Source organism: Pipra filicauda, unplaced genomic scaffold (assembly GCF_003945595.2).
Source record: "Pipra filicauda isolate LSUMZ 115617 unplaced genomic scaffold, ASM394559v2 scaffold48_size3843733_pilon, whole genome shotgun sequence".
Lineage (NCBI taxonomy): Eukaryota > Metazoa > Chordata > Aves > Passeriformes > Pipridae > Pipra > Pipra filicauda.
Genome location: NW_024104631.1, coordinates 72,598 through 93,220, shown reverse-complemented (window position 1 = coordinate 93,220; position 20,623 = coordinate 72,598). Strand labels below are relative to the sequence as shown.

Genomic DNA, 20,623 nt, shown 5'->3' with positions numbered 1-20,623 from the left:
CACAATGGGGCTCCATCCCAGGCAGGGAGAGAATGGGCCCACAAATGTTGGAAGGAGAAGAACCAGGGAGTTTTGGCACTGTGGAACCCCATGGAACCAAAGGAACCCTGGGACATGGTGGAACCTCCTGGAATCAAGGGGACATTGTGACCCTGCAGCACCTCATGGAACCAAAGGGAGTCTGGGACGTGGCAGGGCCTGATGGAAACAAAGGAACCTCCTGGGAACAAAGGGACCCTGGACACTGCCAAAAGTCAGGGAGACAAGGGAACCCCAGGACACTGTGGAATCTCCTGGAATCCAGGGGCCATTGGAATACACTGGGGCCTCCTGGAACCAAAGGGAACATGGGACACTGCGGAACCTCATGGAATCCAAAGGACCCTGGGACTTTGTGGAATGTCAGGGAATCAAGGGGCCAGTGTGACATCCCAGAACCTTTTGGAACCAAAGGGAACCAATGGGACATTGTGGACTCTCATGGAATCCAGGGTCCATTGTGATCTTGTGGAACCTCACAGAATCCAGGGACCATTCTGATTCTGCAAGGCCTTCTGGAGTCAGAGGGACCATTGTGACACTGGGGAACCTCATGGAATCAGGGATCCATTGTGACCCTGGGGAAAATGATGGAATCAGTGGGCCATTGTCACACTGCAGGGCCTGATGGAGCCCAAGAACGCTGGGAAACAGTGCAACCTCATGGAATAAGGATCCATTGTCCCACTGTGGAGCCTCAAGGAATAACAGATCCAATCTTTGCCTCAGATTTTGTCAACAAATTAAATTTAAAGAATTACAGAAGTGAGATTGAACCACTTTGTCCTACAGGTTTTATTGATTGACCAAATGAGAATACTTCTATAAAATGAAACCTTTATTCTTACAAATGATCAGACAAAAGCTCTAAATCAAAATTATTTACTACACATTACAAAGGCTAAACCCACTACTAGTACAGTACTATAGTGCACTATATTGAAGCAATTATTGAAACAATTATATTAGAGTCAGCAAAAAGAAACAATTATTACATAGAGATCTGATGGAACTCACCCAGAAAAATGGTCGTGGGGAGATTTCTTTTCTCAACCTTGAGGAGTGTCCTTGGAGGGCGTCCCCACCCAAGGCAGGAATCTCCACACATCTACCCCAAGAAGGGCTGTGTTAGAAGAACCTGCCTGGATGAAAGGGGACTGGACTTCTAGAGTAGGAAGGGATTGACTGCTCCTCACAAATGGACAGGCCAGTGAGCAGCTTCTCTGTCCCATCCAACTTCCAAAAGCAGGAGGTGTGTTTGGAGTTGGGTGAACCAGGCTGGTTTGAGCATCATCCAACACCAAAACCATTCCCAGGGTGCCACCGGTAACTGGCAGATCTCACAGACAGCTTGCATGAGAGCTGGCACTGTTGGCATTGTCTGATGGCATTTTAGGCCTTCTCAGGGTAGGCCCTCCTGCCCCCCGGGTCGAGAGGTTGGCTGTGAAAGTCCATCCTGGAGATGCACAGGGAGCCAAGAGTTGGGCTCCTGAGTGACATCCAACAATGGACAGGGGGATGGGACTGACCAGGTGAAAGTGTCTCAGGTAGAGCTGGACTGGCAACACAAGGGGGAATTATTCCTGGCTCGCTGGGCCCAGGACACCTCAGGTCCTGAGGGAAGAGGTGCAACATCCAGCTGGGCTTGTGATCCAGGGCTGCATTTAACCCTGGACACCAACTGCCAGGTTCTCCAGAACTGGGAAACATGTGCTGCCATCAAAGAGGCCAAGAGGGTAAAGCCCCTGTGGGGTGGGGGATGATGGCTGAGATAGAGATGTGGGCAGGCCTGGCAGATTGATCCCAGCACACTCCCCAAACCCACCAAGGCAAGCTCTACGTGCTGACAGTGGTGGACACAACCCCTGGAGGGCAGGAGACACCCCCTGTGCCTCCCACCACTGCCCAGAACACCCTCCTGGGCCTGGAAAAGCAAGTCCTGGGGAGACACGGCCCTCCAGAAACACTGGAGTTGGACAGCAGGACTCTTTTCCAAAACAACCTTGTGCACACCTGGCCCAGAGAGCTCAGCATGGAGTGGATGGATCATATTCCCTGTCCTGCACCAGCCTCTGGGAAAGTTGAAGGGTAGAGTGGACTGTTCAAAACCACCTGGAAAGCAATGGGCAGTGGGACCTTCAAACCTTGGGATCTGCATTTAGCAAAAGCCACCTAGTTAGTTAATCCTGTAAGTTCAAGAGAGAAAACTCCAGGCCAATTCAGTGTCTAAGATCAGCTCAAAAGAGCAGGTCCTTTAATCAGGCCCACAGGCCCAGGGGAACACACACGACGCGCCCTCCCAGGCAATGGTTCTACAGTTTTAGAAGATGGTCCATCCAATGCCAGAACTCTCCACCCCCGGTTCTGCCCAGTTCTGCCCCCTGACACACCCCTTGGGGAATTGGGTTTGGGGTCTTTGGGACCCCTTCTTCCTCATCTTTCTCTTCTTCACAGCATGTACAGTCCTTGGAGCGCCTCCAAAGTTCTGGGCTGGAAGGTTGCTTTGTCTCTTGTGGGATCTTGTTGTCCAGGCCTAGGGTGTGATGTTGTTCAATAGAGGAGTTTTTCTACAATTCTACCTTGAAAAGAAGTCAAAACATGCTAAAGGAATTTAGAAAGTTTGATATCACATGGGGTCATAGCGTTGGGTCTCTGTAAACTACTGTGCTAAATGGTGGCATATCATACAGCTACATTAACATCTACATTTACTACGCAACTACTTTTAAAATAATATAAGAAAATATCCAGAAAACTTTAAGGTATCACACAAACCTAGTTAGGTAACTCTACCATTTGAACTGGCCTTGCCCAAAAAGAACCTCTATATATCATTGAAGAGGATAAACTCCCTGTCGTCCATATGAGGAATATGTTGGGGAGGACAGTTAGGATTAGTCCTGCCTTAAGCAAAGGCAAAGCCACCCATGGGATTGTTTCTGCTCAAGCACTTGGGTGCACTTGGTGGATGATGCAGAGGGATGGGGAAACACTCTGTGTACCTCCAGGGGGTTTGCTTTTTGGGTCAGAACAGTCTGTGATGTTGAATTGTAGAATATTGTTTGCCCAATGATGCTCCCACTGTGTGCCAGAACTCCCATGAACAATGAGGTCTTTCCTTATGTACAGTTTTTTATTTTCTATGCTTTTGATGTTTTATTTAAAAAAAATGTCCTGTTTCCATTCCCTCCTTCTTCAGTCGCCCCCATCTTGTGTGTCCCAGAGACTTTGTCTAACTGGGGAGTCTCCTCTTGGATTTGAGTGACAGAAATGAACCTGCAACAACCTTTTGCGTGAGATTCCTTTCCTGAGCAGAGTAGGACTGATCAGGAAATGAGAACAGCTTTCTGGCTGTCCCAGTTTAGGGACAGGCCCTGTGCCTGGAGCTGGAAGAACTGAGACTATCTACTGTGCAAAGTGGACTTTAGTGGAGGCAATGTGGACTTAATATACAGCAGGAGAAGAACTTTCAGTTTTTATTGAGCTGTGCCTTCCTCTGGTTTTGTTTGCTGGCAATAAATGAACATCCCTTTGTGTCTCGGGCAGCTCTTTCTCCAAGCCAAGCAGGTGGGAGTTGGTGCCAAGGAGCTGAAACCTGCAGGTCCAGCCTTGAGTGGAGGAAGCTCCAATTTGCCCAAGGCTGCTTTGAGTGCCAGGGCTTTGATGAGGGAATGGTGGGGTGGGTGATAGGGATAAAGTCTGATGGAGTGTGGAGGAATGAGCAGACAAGGAGACCATCCCTGGGGCTGGGGAAGCAGGAACTCAAGAGTCACTGGTTCCAGGTGACAAATGGACTGTGGGATGTTTCTGGGAGAGCCCCTAAAGGCTGTGCTGGTTTCAGGGGGAGTACAGTTAAATTTCTTCCCCGTGGCCAGTGCTGGGCTCTGTTTTGGTTTGTGCTGAACACAGGGTTGATAATCAGAGAATGACAGAATAGGATGAATTGGAAGGGACCCACAAGGATCATCCAGTCCAACCCTTAGCCCTGCACAGGACCATCCCCAAGGGTCACACTATGAGCCTGAGAGGATCATCCAAACACTTCTTGAGCTCTGTCAGCCTTGGTGCTGTGCCCACTGCCCTGGGGAGCCTGGTCAGTGCCCAACCACCCTCTGGAGGAAGAATCTTTTTCTAAGATCCAGCCTGACCCTGCCCTGACACAACTCCAGGCCATTCCCTCAGTCCTGTCCCTGGTCCCCCCAGAGCAGAGCTCAGGGCCTGCCCCTCCTCTGCCCCTGCCCAGGAAGTTGGACCTGCACTGAGGTCTCCCCTCAGTCTCCTCTTCTCCAGCTGAACACACCAAGTGCCCTCAGTGTCCTCACACACCTTCCCCCCAAGGCCCTTCCCCATCCTCCTTGCCCTCCTTTGGACACTCTCCAATGGCTCAATCTCTCCCTTCCATTGTGTCCCCCCAAACTGCCCCAATGGTGCAGGTGAGGCCGCCCCAGGGCAGAGCAGAGCGGGACAATCCCCTCCCTGGCCCGGCCGGCCATGCTGGGCCTGATGCCCCCAGGACAGGCTTGGCCCTCCTGGCTGCCAGGGCACTGCTGACTCAGGGCCAACTGGCCACCCACCAGCACCCCCAGGGCCCTTTCCCGGCCCTGCTTTCCAGCCTCTCCTTCCCAGTCTGTCCGTCCAGGCGGGGTTGCCCCATCCCAGGGCAGAATCCGGCACTTCCCCCTGTTGAAGTTCTCAGGGCTCCTAAAGAGCCGGGAGGTCACGGGATGTCAAAGAGCCCCACGGAGCTCAAGGGACCCTTGGGACACTGTGGAACCTCCTGGAATCAAGGGGCCTTTGTGACATGTGGGGCCTCATGGAATCAGAGGAACCCTGTGGAATATCATGGAATCAAGGGGCACCTGTGGCACTGCAGGGTCTCATGCTCCAGAAGGAACCCTGGGACACTGTAGGATCTCATGGAACCAAGGGGCCATTGTGACACAGCATGGCTGCAGGGAATCAGGGCTCCAGAGTAAAAGTCCATGGCCTCATGGAAAAAATGAATTCTGGGACACTGTGGAACCTCAAGCAATCAAGAGACAATTTTGACACTCCAGGGCCTCATGGAGCCAAAGGAACCCTGGGACTTTTTGGAACCTCATGGAGTCAAGGGCCAGTTGTGACACTGCAGAGCCTCATGGAACTAAAGGAATTGTGGAGAACTGCTGATGCCTAAAATCTGTCCTGACACAGTTTTAAACTCTTTTACTATTCTTGGCTGTTAATAAAGACAATCTGACTGTGTCACTAAAAATAGAAGTTTTATTCTTCCGTCCTCCTTGTCCACCCCAAAATGGCAGAAAAGGCATGCAATGTTTACAGTAAAGCTTTTTTATCCCACCTAGCACAGGAATTTCTAGGCTACAGGGAAGGAGGCACGCATGGACCTATTTAACACACTGTCACACACTTTTTTGAACTTATCCACACTAGTCAAATGTTTCTAACAACACACTGTATTCTTAATTATAAATTAATTCATATTTCATAAGTGGGGTGAACTAAAGCAGTCTCTTCCTTCTCATTTTTAACTTTGGTAGCAGGTGCTCACCGCAGGTGTCCTTCCCCTGAAGTTGCAGCTCCTTCTCTCCCTCTCACAGAGTGCCCAAGGCCGTCTGATGGATTCCATCCCTATCTCTGAGGCCTCTCTCTGGGGAGCTGCCTCTGGCTCTCCCGCCTGAACACCTGTTTGGTCTCCCACCCCCCAGCTGTGATTCAGTTTTCTGGAATGATTATAAATGAATTAAAAAGCTTTTTTGGGCCATGATCTAGGCAACTGCTGCCGTGGATAACGTGGATTGCAGGAAGGCAGAAGAGAAGGACGTGAAAGGGCCACCTGTGAGCAAAAGGTATTTTTCGTTTTCAGTAGTCTCTGAATTTTTGTTACTAGTTTTCTGTTTCTGTTTCTGTGGAAGAGTTCAGTGTCCTCCCTCCTGGGAGGGATGGGAATAAATGATTAAACATGGAAAACGTTGTGGCTGAGCTGTTCCAACACTGCAAACTGTCATTTGTCCAGATGGTCTAAAGATGTCCAGATTATTGAAAACCTTCCATATGTTTCTTTTCAGGGAGAGAGAAATATTTGATGAAGAAATCCAGCAAAGGCAAAAGTGCAAGGCCAAGCCTCAGCCTGCTGAGAGCTGAGGAGTGGCACCGGCTGCCCCAGAATTACATAGGGAAAATAAGAAACAGATGTTTTGGAATGGGATCGAGCCATTTTCAATGGGATTGATTCACTTTGAGGTGACAGACTGATCCCTCTCGACTTTTGGGATGCAGAGCTGGGAGAGACTGGAATGTTAATGGTCCACGGCTCCAACACTCTCCAGTTGCAGAAGCAGTGGGGGCTTTGCTGCCCATGGGCAAAGGAACCGCCTGGGGAAGGGGGGGTTAATGGGGCTGGGGGGAGAGAGGAGGGGCAGCACCACGAGCAGGTGAGTCCTGAGACCCCCCTGGTGTCCCCAAGACCATCTTGGTGTCCCCACCCCCCCCTTGACACCCCGAGACCCCCCTGGTGTCTCCAATGTCCCCAGGGCCTCCCCATGGCCTCAATCCCCCCCCGAAACCTCCAATTCCACTGTCCCCAAACCCCTTCCCACTGTCCCCAAACCCCATCCCTGATGTCTCCAACCCTCCATCTCACCCCAGGAGCCCCCTGGACCCTCTCACCCCAAAAACACCCCTCCTTCCCCCCACGCTCACAGAAAGGCCAAGGGCATCTGGGGACACACTGGGGACAGTTGGGGGGCTTTGTGGGGCACTGGGTGATTACTGGGGGATACTGGGACACACTGGGGGGAACCAGGGGGCACTGGGAGGGACTGGGGGGTTACTGAGAGGCGCTGGGAGGGCACTGGGAGGGACTGGGGGAGAACTAGGGCACACTGGGGGGCACTGGCAGATGACTGAGGAGTTCTTGGGGGATTACCAGGACACACGAGGGGACACTGGGAGGTTACTGGGCCACACCGGGGGTTACTGGGTGCTCACTGGAGGATCATTGGGCCACACTGGGAGGCAGTGGGAGGTCACTGGGATGCACTGGGTGGTCACTGAGGGGGTTACTGGGCCGTATTGAGAGTCACTGGGAGGTCACTGGGCTGTACTGGGGACATTGGGATCCCCTTACCCGGATGTGGTACATCTCGTCCCTGGACTTTGGGGGGCACCACCAGGCCCCCTCCCCTGGGGGCTGGGTGACCCCCTGAACCCCACTGCTGAACCCTCCCTGTAGGATCTCTGTGTGCTGAGTTTTGCGGTCTCTGGGGTTCAGGGCGGGCATCAGGATCCCCTTTCCCTGAGGTCGGTCCGCCGGGCCGGCAGGGGCGCTGTGGCCCGAACAGAAATGGCGGGTCCAGCACGTGACGCGGGGCTTCATGGGAGTTGTAGTTCTTTTATGAGCTCTCCGCCGGCGCGCCTGCGCAGTGCAGCCAGGGCGTTGGAAAAGCCCCCGAGCCCCGCAGCCCCCAAGAGGGCTCCAGGGCCCCGCGCTCTGCCCCTCGGGAACCCCCGAACCCCTCCGCTAAACCCTCCCGAGCCCTCCAGCCTTTCCACTCACAGTGCAGTGCACCCGCCGCCGCCTCCTCCATCACTTCCCCACAGCCGACATGGCGCTCTGTGCGCTCCCCGCCTCCAGAGAGACCCCCACAGTCAATCCGCGGGCGGTCTCGCCCCCCGCTCGCCCGATGCCGCGCCCAGGCACCGGGCGAGCGGGAGAGGAAGACTTTGAGCCTTCATCCCCTGCGACCACCCGAGAGCAGCACCAGAGAGAAGTGCGCAGGCGGCAGAAGGCGCGTCCCGAGATTTCCATGGAACACCGCCCACTCTGGGGTAGCTCGGGAAGATGTAAAAATGTGCAACGAATATGTATGAGCTAATTTCCCAGGAACTGGAACAGCCCTGTGTGTGCAGGGACACGGGTCAGGGGGTGCTCCCCCAGCAGCCCTCTGTCCCCACAGCAGGTTGGGAGCTCAGGGGGCCACCCCGGACCCCCCTTTCCCACCCCCCTCTGCCCCACAGCTGCTGCAGCACCAGCTGCTGGCTGGGGGGAGTCCCCCCATCAGCCCCCAGCGTTGGGGACCTGTGGAGAATCGTGACCAGAGCAAGCACAGAAAGGGTTACAGAAGCAGTGGACATTCCCAGTGCGGATCTGCCCCCTCCCAGAGCCCCAGGGAACCGCTCCAGGGCCCAACTGATGGGGCACAGGGGGGACCCATATGGGAACCCCCCTCCCTCTGTCCCCCTGCCCACTGTCCGACACCCCTTTTCTCCCCTCTCCCACCCCTTTCTCATCATCCCCACAGTCCTCAGCTCCCTCCCCGGCTCGGTTTGGGGCTGTTTCTTCCCCTCTGCCCTGCTCGGTTTCAGAGTCTCAGCCCCTTCCCTGCTCAGTTTGGAGGTCCCAGCCCCCCCTTTTCTCCCGTTCTCCCCCCCTTTTTCCACTGTCCCCTAAAAGGGAGCTGTTAAATATTGGGTGCTGAAAAAGCTGCTACATCGTGTCCATTCCAAATTAAGCCTGCATTTATTAGCATGGACTGGCATCCAAATGGCAGCAAGAAGAGTCTTCTAATTCTCTTCTTTTTAATCCTCTCTGCAGTCGCCAATTTCCCCTCGAAGCGGGCAGGAAAACAGGAACAGCCCTGGTGTGGTCGGGGAGCAGCGCTGACCCCAAAGGGCTGCATTTCCCCTGCCGATCGTCCTGCTCTGCCCTCCCCCGGGGCTGGCTCTGCCTGGCGCTGGCCGGACGTCCCGGGGCTCCTCACTGAGCAAACCCCTTCCCAAACTTCAGGGACAAGTCCAGACCCCGGCTGGCCCGGGAGGAAGCGACAGCAGCGCGGGCCGAGCGGGCGGGATGGGGTCCGAGCAGCGGCGGGAAGTTGCAAGATTGCCAGCAAAGAAGTCAAAATAAAGTGAAGCAGCTAAAAAAGCCCGTGGTCTCGGCATGGGTGCGGGAGGAAGGGGAGCTCCGTGACTGAAGCCGGGGCTGCCCCCGGGGCGCGCGGGGGCCAAACAGGGAACGGAAAAATGGACAAACGGACGAACCGACGAACGGACCAACGGCCCCGGCGCTTCGGCAGCAGCAGCGGCGGCAGCAGCAGCGGCTCTAGCGACGCGCTCTCGGTCTTTCTCCTGCTCTTGCTCTTCCTCCTCTCCGTCTCCCGGTGTCCCTGTCCCGGTGTCCCTGTCCCGGTGTCCCTGTCCCGGTGTCCCTGTGCCGGTGTCCCTGTCCCGTTCCCGGTCCCCCCTCCCCTTGCCGGCCCGGGCCATGGCCCCGGCCGTTCCCCTCTGCCGGGCGGGGCCGCCCCGTCCCCGGCCCTGGGCGGCCCGGCGCGGTCCCGCCCTCGCCCGGCTCCCGGCGCGCCGGCTGTGGCGCTGCTGGGCGCTCCTGTGGGGCGGGCTGTGGGATGGGCTGTGGGATGGGCTGTGGGGCGGGCTGTGGGGCGGGCTGTGGGGCGGGCTGTGGGATGGGCTGTGGGGCGGGCTGTGGGGCTGGTTGTGCGGCGGGCTGTGGGGCGGGCTGTGGGGCGGGCTGTGGGATGGGCTGTGGGATGGGCTGTGGGATGGGCTGTGGGATGGGCTGTGGGATGGGCTGTGGGATGGGCTGTGGGGCGGGCTCGGCGTCGCCGCCGCTTGGCTCCGCCCGGCTCGAGCCCGGCGCCTGCCGGGGCCGGCGGGGGCCGCGGCCGCTGCCGCCTCCTCGGCGGCTTCCCCGACCAGAGCTCCGCCGCTCGCCAGCCCGGCCGCCGGCAGCGAGCCGCCGCTGCCCGCTGCGGGTGGGGAAGCCCGGCCCGGGCCGCTCGAGGGGCGCTCGGGGGCCGTGCCGGGCCCCGGCCCGAACGCTGACGGCCACGTCTCGCCCGCACGGAAGGCGAAGGGGCCCCTGCAGAAGCGCTACCGGCTGGGTTCGCTGCTGGGCAGCGGCGGCTTCGGCCGCGTCTACGCGGGGACCCGCCTGGCGGACGGAGCCCCGGTGAGTGCAGGAGGAGGAGGAGGAGGAGGAGAAGGAGGAGGAGAGCGGGACGGGCGGCGAGCTCAACCCGCCGTTCCCCTTGGCTTGCAGGTGGCCATCAAAGCCGTGCCCCGGGATCTCATCCGGCGCTGGGGCGAGCTGGTGAGCGAGCGGGGCCAGCGGGAGAAAGCGGGGCGGGACGGGCGGGGACGAGCCGAGCCCGGGAGGGTGGAAGCCGCCGGGACACCTGGAGGGAGAGTGGCCGTGGGGTGGGTGGGGGACGGGGAGCATCCAGGGCTGGCAGAGGGGTAGCAGGCAGACAGGCACGGCATCAGCCCCACTGACGACCCCGTGGTCCCCCCGCAGCCCGACGGCACCCTGGCACCCCTGGAGATCGTGCTGCTGGACAAGGTGTCCAGTGGGTTTCGTGGTGTCATCCAGCTCCTGGAGTGGTTCGAGCTCCCCAACAGTTTCTTGTTGGTGATGGAGCGTCCGGAGCGCTCTCGGGACCTCTCTCGCGTAATCACGGCGTGGAGGTTCCTGCCGGAGGAGATGGCGTGGGGGCTGTTCCGCCAGGTGCTGAAGGCCGTGCGGCACTGCACCAGCTGCGGCGTCCTGCACCGGGACATCAAGCCCCAGAACATCCTCCTCGACCTGGCCACCGGTGAAGCGAAGCTCCTTGACTTTGGATGTGCCACCTTCCTTCAGGACACCGTCTACACCCAGTTTGCAGGTGAGCCCACAGCCGGGGGATGCTCCTGGTGCCGGGCATCGCATGGCCATGCCCGGGTGTGGCACCAGAGATTGCCCCTTTGGCTGAGGGGGAATAGGATTAGTTCTTCAGCCAAGTTGCTTTTGGATGGGGCTGGGGGGTTATTGTGAGACGGGCCCCGGCCTTGCTGACAGCCTGTGCCACCCACCCTGTCCTGGGCTGGGTGTGGGGCAGGGGGGAGCCAGCCTGACCAAAACCCCCGTGAGGGTAGCAGAGAAGGGGGTCAGAACTGTGCACCAGCTGGCTTGGTGTGCAGGCGAGGAGGGGCTTGGGCTGCTCCGCTCCCCTTGTTTGCCTTGGCTTATGATGAATTGTTGGGGGCAGTGCAGTGGGGCAGGGAGAAGGCATGGCTTTTCCCCACCACTGGGTGGGTTTTTCCCTTGCATGTAATAGTTGGGCCTTGCCAGGGCTTCTGCTGCCCTCTTGGACACCAGTGGCTTCTTCTCCAACCCCAAGTTTGTAACCAAGAGTCAGGGGCCGGTGAGAAGGCAGTGGGGCACAGCGTGTGCCACTGGGGCAGGCCCCACGTTGCCAGGGATGCTGGGGTGAGGCTCTGGGAGCAGGCAGCATCCACCTGATGAACTCCGTCTGTATTCCGCAGGAACACCGTCATACAGCCCGCCAGAGTGGATCTGCTTCAAACGCTACCGCGGCGAGGCGGCCACGATCTGGTCCCTGGGCATCCTGCTCTACCAGATGGTCTGCGGGAAGCACCCGTTCTGCAGAGGCACCAACACCATCTGGGACCAGCTCCCGTTCCCACCACGGGTCTCTCGAGGTGGATACCAATCTTTGTGGCACGGGGGGAATAACGGTGTTGGGAGAGGGCAGCGGGCTCACGAGGACGCCGCTCTTGAAGCTGTTTGTGTCCCATGGTTGGCTGGGGGAGGTGGCCTGTGTCCTGCCATCCTGCTCTCCTCCAAAAGGGAGAATCAATGGAGAAGTTTGGGCACAGCTCTGAGCACAGCCAGCACAGCCTGGGCGCGTGGACAGTGGGACAAAGGGGACAGGATCCTTCTCCAACTGACCGGCGATTTTCCCCCCAGGGTGCCAGCACCTTATCAGGTGGTGTTTGTCCATCCGCCCCTCGGACAGGCCATCATTGGAAGACCTGTTGTGCCATCCTTGGGTGCAGGGCATTCACCTGCTCTAGAAGACAGGAGAGATCCACGTGCTCACTTTGATCCAGGGGCCTGGCAAGTAACACCTCCACACATCTCTTGGCAATAAGAAGTAAAGAAAACCAGACTTTTTTGTCATGCCTGTAGCACTGAGGGGGGGTCAGCACATGGGAACATGCACCTCTTTGTGCTGGAGCTGGGCTGCAGACCTGGTCTTCCAAGTGCTGGTGGCCACCATCCAACCTGGTTTTGCTCATCCTGCTTCACAGACAGCTGGGCCCTCGGCAGAACACTGACAGCCTGGTCTGGCCCCCAGGGAAGGAGAAGGGGCCTCTGGAGAAGCTGTGCCGGGTGGGGCTGCTGCTGGAGACATCGAGGACGACGTCAGGGATGACAAGCTCTTTGTTGTTGACCTGGACACCGGCGAGCTGAAGATGATGGACTCTGATTCTGGCCCCTTCCTCCAAGCCGTGCTCCACACGCCGTTTGCAGATGAGTCCACACCCAGGGGGTGCTCCCGGGCATTGCTCAGCCTGGCTGGGCACCGAAGGTTCCCCCTTTGCTGGCGGGGAACCCGAGGAATTCTTCAGCCGGCTGCCAAGCTGCTTCTTGGCAGGAGGGTGGGCGGGTGCTCTGGGCTGGGTGTGAAATGGGAGCCCGGCTCTGCCCCCAGCCTCTGCCACTGCCCCTTTGCTGGGCGGGGCTGGGGCAGGGGCAGCCAGCCTGCCAAAAACAAACCCCCGTGGGGGGAGCAAAGGTGGGGCTGCAGGACACCAGCTGCTTTGGGCTGCAGGCCAGGAAAGGCTTGGGCTGCCTTGGCTTAGGAGCCTTTCTTTGGGGCAATGCAGCAGGGCAGGGAGAAGGCCTGGGTTTTCCTGAGCTGGAGGAGGTGGGGTTTTTCTTTGGTGTGGAGGGGTTGGGCCTTCCTCAGAACCCTGACAGAATGTTAACATTTTACCTTTTTTTCTTGTTTCCACTTTTTGTTTGTAATCTCTTGTCATGAATTTGTTGTTTGTTTTCGAGGAAAGAGTTGGAGCTGGTGCCCAGTCTGGATTGGGAAGGGCTGGGACCATCCCTGGAGAGGATCTGACGTCCCCTCTGAGAAGGCTGAGGACATCCTTTGGGACACGCTCTTCTTCTGGCAGCAGATCTTGTGAGGTAGATGCTCATCTTGCCCATCTTCTCAGCAGGAGTGGGATAATGGCTTTGGGGAGATGGCAGCAGGCACATGAACATCTCTTGCAGCTGCTGAGGAGGTTGATCTCCTGGGCTTGGCTGGAGGAGGTGGCACCTGTGTTGAGTAATTTCTGAAATCCAATCGATCTGGGATGACCCCAAATGACAGTTTAGTTTTCACCTTGCTCGAGCTGTATCTCAGCTGTTCTCTGAACAGTTCTCTCCCCCACCTGCCTGTTACTTCCCAACTGCTCCCTCTTTTCCCTGCAACGAGTTCCCAGCTCCTCATGGTCTCCATCAAACCATTGATAGAAGAAATAGAAACTCTACTCCCAGTACCCCGGAGTGCCCAAATGAGGAACAATGTAATCCTGGAGAAGTCCTAGAGAATTAGATAAGGGATGTCCCAAACCAGCAGGATGTAAACTAAGCCCTGTGTACCCAGATAAAAGAAGCACAGTGGTGCTGTGCTGCTCAAGAACTGAGCAGCACAGATGACAGAGAAGGCCTGGAAGGACCAGAAAAGGACTTCCAATAGGGGTGTGACTATGTAAAGCAGAGTAATGAATATGTATTAAGTAAGCAAGGCTATCAAATGCACATGTAAACAGTGTGTGTAATAAAAAGGCCTGTCTGTCATTTGGCACGTTGGATTAGAGGAACTCTCCTCTGAACCTCCAGCATGCTGAACAAAGAAGAATGCCCTTTTTAACATCTCCAAATTGGGTTAAGAAGTTTGTTTCTGCTGCTTTTGGGTGTAATTTTTGGACCCCCAGACAGGACACCTCTGCCTGATCTCCCACAGATCTGAGGGATCACTGGATCTTCATGCCAGCACCAGGACTTTGCTGCAGAAGAGCACAGATCCCCAGCCCAGTCTGGGACACAGGTAAGATCCCACTGGATAACAAGGCATTCTCTTTGGGAATCCTGCCCATGTCAAACGTGTGGATCTTTCAGCACACTGGGTGGGCTCTTTGGTATTTTGGGAATCCTGCTCATCTGAGACCTGTGGATCTTCCAGCCCTTTGGGTGGGTTATTTGGTATTTTGGAATTTGGTATCGGCTTTGTTTTATCGCTCAATATTGTTGTGTTCTTATTTGTTTCTGTATTGTAACATTTTGGGTCTACTGTTTAGAGATGGGGAGTGGGCAGTCTGAAGGGGGAATTGTGAAGAAGTCCCCACTTGGTTGCATTTTGCAATTTTGGATGAAGTTTGGTGGCCCCCCCGGAGGAACAGCTCCCAGGGAGAATTTAATGAAGTGTTGTAATCAATGGGTGGCTGTTCTGGAACATTGAATTCTATTCCATTGTTACAGTTGGTGCTGTTTCAGAACAGGAACAGAAGTGGAAGGAGGTTCTGTGCATTGATGTGTTTTTCACTTTGCAGAACCTGTGAAATGGCAGAAGGATTGTGGTGTGAATGCAGCGCCCTCAGAGCCCTTGGTGTGAGCCCGGAAAGGAAAATCCATGGAAATGGTTAAAGCCTTGTTGTTCAATGTGGAGCACAGGAGAACTTTGTTCTCATCATCTCCCCGATAAGGAGGAGGACTCAGATCTTCTGGTTGGCCCCACGGGCAGGTTGAGTGGGGGAACAGATAATCAAGATGCAGAAACCAATCTTGCAGGGGAACTGGCATGTGAAGAGGCAGCTTTAGCATGTCCAGAAGAAAAGGGAGAGAGAATGTGTCAGAGAGAGAGCAGAGAGCTTCAGTGCAGCTGCAGGAAGAACTAGAGCTGAACAAGGAGGGCTGGGAGTGGCCCCCCTGTGTGATAGAACCCAGACTAAATGGCAAAAGCCTTCAAAATGATGATTCAAACCCAGGATCCGGGCTAGAAGGATCCTATGTTAGAAGTGTTGTTTGGTAGTAGGGAGAAAGCAATGGTTGTTAAAACCAGTCAGAGGTTTTTGGAAGAGCAGATTTTGGTGGGGAATATCCAGGGTACATTGGACATTCCCTTTCCCACTGCAGATCCTGAATGGGATCCTAACATCCCTATTTTTAGAGAAAGGTTCAATAGATACCTGCAGTGGATGTTGTCTGCAATGAAACATGCCAGGCCAAAGGCAATGAACATGTCAAACTTCTTTGCAATGAAGCAGGATCACAGGGAATAGCCTACTGAATTTTTAAATCCTCTGGAAGAAACAGCACAAAAATATACTAATATCCATCCTGGAACACAGGGGGGAAGGACTCAACTGGCCCCCATATTTGTGGGGCAGTCCTCAGATGTGGTTAGGAGGGAATGACAAAAAGCTGAGGGACAAGATCAGTCTAATTTGGGGACATTGTTGGAGGTTGGGAGAATCAGCAGGAATCAACTCAGCAGGAAGGAGTTGCAGTTCTGGAAGAAATCCCTGAGGAAATGGTGCCCCCGGGGAGAGGAAGAGGATGAGAGCATGGGCAGCCTGCTTCAAACATCCCCCCCAGGAGACTTGGGATCAATCCCTGTGCATCCTGTAAGAAAGATGGACACTGGAAATGGGATTGTCCACAACTGAAACTTCAGAACCCTCCCAACCCTCTCCTGGCATCACTGCAGACGACTGAGGGGGCACCAGAGGATTCTTCCCCATCAGAACATCTGGTTCCAGCCAAGCTAAGTACAATTGGTTGTGGCTGTGGGAACTTGTTCCCCTGTCTTAAATAAGGGAAAATGAAACTCAAGTCACAATTCTGGAACAATTGTCTGGTGTGCCAGGGAATTGGGAAACTGGGCCATTTTTAATGCTGTGGATTTGAAATTGGGAAAACAGTGGTTGGCTCCCCAGTTTTTGTATTTCCCCAGTTCACCAAAGCCTCTGCCTGGGAGAGATCTCTTGGAAAAATTAAATGCCACAATCCAATTTAAAAATGGTAAAATATAGGTTATTATTCCAGAGCCTAATTCTGTGGAAGATTCTAGTTTTGCATGAGAGTCTCCAAAAGCAGAACTAATCCATCTGCCAACGTCACTTGGGGATGCAGTGATTCCAGTAGGATGGGCTGGAGAGGTGCCTCCATGATCCAAAAGAGCAGAACCCGTGAGAATTCCAGTGAAACCTGGAGTGGGGTTGGTCAGGCCAAAGCAATAGCCTTTGAAAATGGAAAGTTGTGAGGGATTCTCACCCTTTGTAGAACAATTGATGAAATTTTGCTTGTTAAAAGAATGTGAATCTAAATGTAATGCTCCAATTTTGCCAGTCAAGCAGGCAAATGGAAGGCTATCCCAGTTAGTCCAAGACCTCAGAGCTATAAATAATAGAGTAGAAGATATACAAGCAGTTGTAGCAAATCCTTACACTTTGCTAACTCCCCTAAATGAAAGTTTAGTATGTATTTCACAGGATTAGATTTGAAAGCTGCCTTTTTCTGTCTCCCTTTGAGTTGTGAAAGTCAAGAGCTTTTTGCTTTCAACTGGGAAAATCCAAAGACAGGGAGGAAAACCCAGCTGACTTTGGTGGTCCTCCTGCAGGTGATGCCAGCTCAGCTGATGCTAAGGAAAAACCTCAGGAGCAGTTAATTGAGTGTGAGATAAGGAAAGGGTTTGATTTGTGCCAAGGCACAGATGTTACAGGATGCATGCCCGCTGTGCCTGAGATGTGACATTTTATAATACTACCTGTCCATCCCAAGTGTTTCCACCCCGTAGCCTTTGCTCTGGTCTGCCCCGGGCCCACTCCCTGGGAATTGAGTCTGGGGTGCATTTCGGGACCCTCTCTTCATCCCCATCACCATCCTCAGAGCACAAAGGGTACACGGTCACCCAGTTCTTGACTCTGTTCTGTTGTTCAGGCCAAGATAGGAGTGTTCTCTAAACAGCATAGGCCTTGCCTTGACAAGAGACTAAACATTTCTACTGAATTCAGGGGTAGGATTGATATGGGGAGCATGGAATGGGGTAGGAGGGTTGAGGAATGTGTAAACTAAAGGGTGCTAAAGGGTGAGGAATACAATATAGCTACTTCTAAAATCTACTTCTACTATAATTACATATAAAGCTTATAAAAATTAACAAAGTCAAAAAAACCCCTAAAAGGGTCTTAAGGCATCACAGGGGTTTAAAAATATCCCCCCAGTATTTGGAACTCAATTGGCAAAGGAACTGGAGGAATGGAAAAGTCAAAACCCTCTTGGAGCCTTGTTCCAGTGTGTGGATATTTTGATAGCCACTGATGCTGAGCAGCAATGTTGGGATCAGACACTATGGAATTTCCTTGGACTGGGTGGATATGGGGTGTCCCAAACACAAAGTGCAAGTAGTCCAGACCCCAGGAGCCTCCCTGGGCTTTGGAATTCTCCAAGGACAATGGAGGCTGGGCCAGGAAGGAAAGAAGCAACCTGTCAACTGCCCCAGCCCCAGCAAAGGAAGCCCAGAGCGGGATTGCTTCCAGACTAGAGGAGAAGTGTATTCGGGCAGAGCTGACTCAGGAGACAGCCCCTGGGAAAGTCCTGGTTGGGAATTGTTTCCCAGTGGGGGCAGCTTTGTCCAGCGTGGAAAACAATTCTCTGGATGCACAGGAACTCCCCCCAGCAGGTCATGGAATTGGGGGCACTCCTCTGCAGTGCCTCAGCCCAGAAAGCAGAACCAATTGTGCTCACTCCAGCTTTGGGATTGAGTCAAGGAGAACAAGTTAATCCTTGGACTTGCTTGAAGATCTCCAGAAACCAACAGAGGCTGCTGTCCTGCATTGCAGAGTGCACCAAGAGGGGGAGACCAAAGCAGAACTGGGGAATCATTTGGCCCAAAAGGCTGCCAAAGAGGCTGCAGAAAAAGGCACTTTAGAGAGTAAAGTTTTGTCTTTAATAACCCTGACAGAGATACCTCTCCCAGTAGAAACAAATGAGTCTAGTGCTAAGGATTGTCAGCTCATTGAAACCTTAGGAGCAAAATTTGCTCCAGGAGGCTGGGCAGTTACCCCAGGTGGGCAAATAATAGTCCCTGAACCAGTCTGGTGTGACCTGGTGGATGGGGAACATGAGGGTATTCCTTGGAGTGAAGCAAATCATTGAAACATTTGCACAAGTGGGTTATAAGTCCCAAACTGCCCCCAATTGTAGAAGCAGTGAGTCAGCAGTGTGGTGTGTGGAAGAGAAATGATCCAACCCCTGCCAATGCAGTGGGAATAGGGGATGTAAAGTGTAGAAATGTTCCAGGTGAATGTTGGCAGATGGATTTGACTGAATTGCCCAGAAAAGGGGGGTGTAAAGATCTCCTAGTCTTGGGGGATACCTTCTCTGGGTGGCCAGAGGCTTTTCCTTGTTGCACTAAGAAGGTTTGGAAAGAGACTGCAATGCTGTTCAATGCAATCCTCCCTGTATTTGGGATGCCTTTGGGAATGTCATCAGACAGAGGTTCCCACTTGACTGCAGAAACAAAATGCTTCACTCTTGTTTTGCTCTTCTGAACACAGTTCAAACACTGTTGACATGGGAGGGAAATTTACATCTCTTTTTAGTGCCAAATGTGATCCAAGTGTTGTCTAAAAGTGTATGTATTAAGTAAGCAAGACTCTGTAATGAACCTGTAAACTGTGTGTGTAATGTAAAGCCCTGTCTGGCTGTCCCTGAAGTGCTGAGGCTGAACAACAGCCCCTGAGCCAAAGCTGAGCTCTAGATGAACCTTCCAACCTAATGGGCTGTGTCTCCATGTATCTGCTCATCAGCTAAAACTGGGTCTGTTTGTTGGTAAAAATGTGGTGTGATGGGACTCCACCTGTGTATCTGCTCCTGAGCAAACAGGTGTGCTTATTAGTCAGATCTGTTAGTCTGGGCTCATTAGTGAATCCTGTTTGTACCTGTTCATTAACAAAATATGTCTGATTGTGAGCAAAATGTGATCTTTATCTTTCTGTATCTGGAGAGTGGTCGAGGCCATGGCAGTCGATGTCTGGCCTTGTTTGGCAGCAGATGGGGCAGGGGGAGCCTTGGTTTGGGAGAAGTAGAACATTGCTCCCAAGATTCTGCTCTGGCCAAATAAGGAACAATAGAATCTTAGAGAAGTCCTGGAGAATTGGATCAGGGCTGGAACTCAAGCAAACAGGATGTGAGCTGAGCTCTGGGGACCCAGAGAAGATCAAACCAAACATGCTGGTCTCTGTGGGGAAAAGCAGTGATGCTGAGAACCGAGGTCAAGAAGGGGACACCTGACTTTGGGGGGGGACCAGATGCCAAAAAACCCACCAGAGACCCCCAAAGAAGACCCCAAATGACCAAATAGGTACTTGCAATAGGGGTGTGACTGTGTAAAGCAAAGTAATGGACATGTGTTAAGTAAGGGAGAATATCCAATGCCTCTGGAATCAGTGTGTGTAATCCCAAGCCCTGCCTGTGTCCCTGAGCAGGCTGGATTAGAAGAACTCTCCTGCAGGCGTCCAGCACGCTGCCCTAAAGAATGCCTGCTTCTTAACACCCCAAACTGGGGTGAAGGGCTTGGGTTCTGCTGCTTGTGGGGATCATTTCTGGCCCCCAGGTGGGACCCTGTGCCTGATCTCCTGTGGATCCGAGGGATCTCTGGATCTTCACGCCGGCCCCAGGACTTTCCTGGAGAAGAGCACAGATCCCTGGCCCAGTCTGGGATGTGGGGAAGATCCCACTGGATAATAAGGCATTCTTTTGGGGAATCCTGCTCCTGTAAGATGTGTGGATCTTCCAGCACTTTGGGTGGGTTATTTGGTATTCCACAATTTGGTGTCTGGCTTTGTTTTATCCACTGATCCTTGTTTTGTGTTTGTATTTGTCTCTGTACTGTAACATTTGCACAGGTGGGTTAGGGGTGCAAAACTGACCCAGTTGTACAAGCAGTGAGTCAGCAGTGTGGTGTGTGAGAGAAATGATCCAACCCCTGCCAATGCAGGGGGAATAGGTGATGTACAGTGTGGAAATGTTCCAGGTGAATGTTGGCAGATGGATTTGACTGAATTGCCCAGAAAAGGGGGGTGTAAAGATCTCCTAGTCTTGGGGGATACCTTCTCTGAGTGGCCAGAGGTTTTTCCCTTGTGACACCAACTGGGCTAGGGAAGTGAGTGGAATATTGTTGAATCCAAGAATCCCTGGATTCGAGGTACATTTGGGAATGTCATCAGACAGAGGTTCCCACTTGATTGTAGAAGTGGTACAAGAAGTCAAATCATGGATGCATTATTCCAGAATTCCAAAGGCCAGAGCCCCTTGGGTAATTGAGAGGTTGTCTGAGAAGAAACAAAATGCTTTAGTCTTGTTTTGCTCTCCTGACAATAGTTAATTGGGTCTTGACTTGGGAGCAAAATTTACATCTCCTTTTAGTCTCAAATGTGACCCAAGTGTTGCCTCCAAGGGATTGTTGGGTGTGCACTCATTTACCTGAAAAGACAAGGAAGCCATTCACCATTTCTGCCTCCCCTGTTCTGGCAGAAATGATTCCTGGTCACTGGGTGAGCACTTGTGTTCCCCAAAAAGTAGACCCAGCAGTTAGTGTGCAAGTACCCCCCCATCTCTGACAATCCTGCCTGTGTCCAAAGCTGTGACCCCCACTAAAGGGACAGGAGAACTGGATTGTGTTAATGAAAGGGGCACATTTGTGGGAAATCACCCCCAATGTCC

The 20,623-nt window shown here is 53.7% G+C and overlaps 1 protein-coding gene and 2 long non-coding RNA genes across 5 annotated transcripts; 2 read left to right on the top strand and 1 right to left on the bottom strand.

Annotated features, from left to right (window-relative positions):
• Positions 1–5,706: 5,706 nt before the first annotated feature.
• Positions 5,707–7,786, bottom strand: LOC120324308. The gene is made up of 3 exons (XR_005565525.1): positions 7,598–7,786; positions 7,169–7,456; positions 5,707–6,438 (listed from the first exon to the last, which is right to left on the bottom strand). It is a non-coding gene; the product is annotated as an uncharacterized LOC120324308 (long non-coding RNA).
• Positions 7,787–9,063: 1,277 nt separating this feature from the next.
• LOC120324312 (serine/threonine-protein kinase pim-1-like) lies at positions 9,064–12,579 on the top strand. The gene is made up of 7 exons (XM_039386551.1): positions 9,064–9,159; positions 9,650–10,009; positions 10,100–10,150; positions 10,355–10,721; positions 11,362–11,538; positions 11,807–11,956; positions 12,151–12,579. Exons 1-6 carry the CDS (start codon positions 9,064–9,066, stop codon positions 11,911–11,913), a joined length of 1,158 nt encoding a protein of 385 aa, XP_039242485.1. The 3' UTR covers positions 11,914–11,956; positions 12,151–12,579.
• Positions 12,580–12,582: 3 nt separating this feature from the next.
• LOC113996862 lies at positions 12,583–14,531 on the top strand. Of its 3 annotated transcripts, none has more exons than XR_003543917.2 (3): positions 12,583–13,039; positions 13,863–13,946; positions 14,449–14,531. It is a non-coding gene; the product is annotated as an uncharacterized LOC113996862 (long non-coding RNA). The 3 variants fall into 3 exon arrangements; XR_003543918.2 differs by having other exon boundaries at positions 13,838–13,946; XR_003543916.2 differs by having other exon boundaries at positions 13,834–13,946.
• Positions 14,532–20,623: the final 6,092 nt, after the last annotated feature.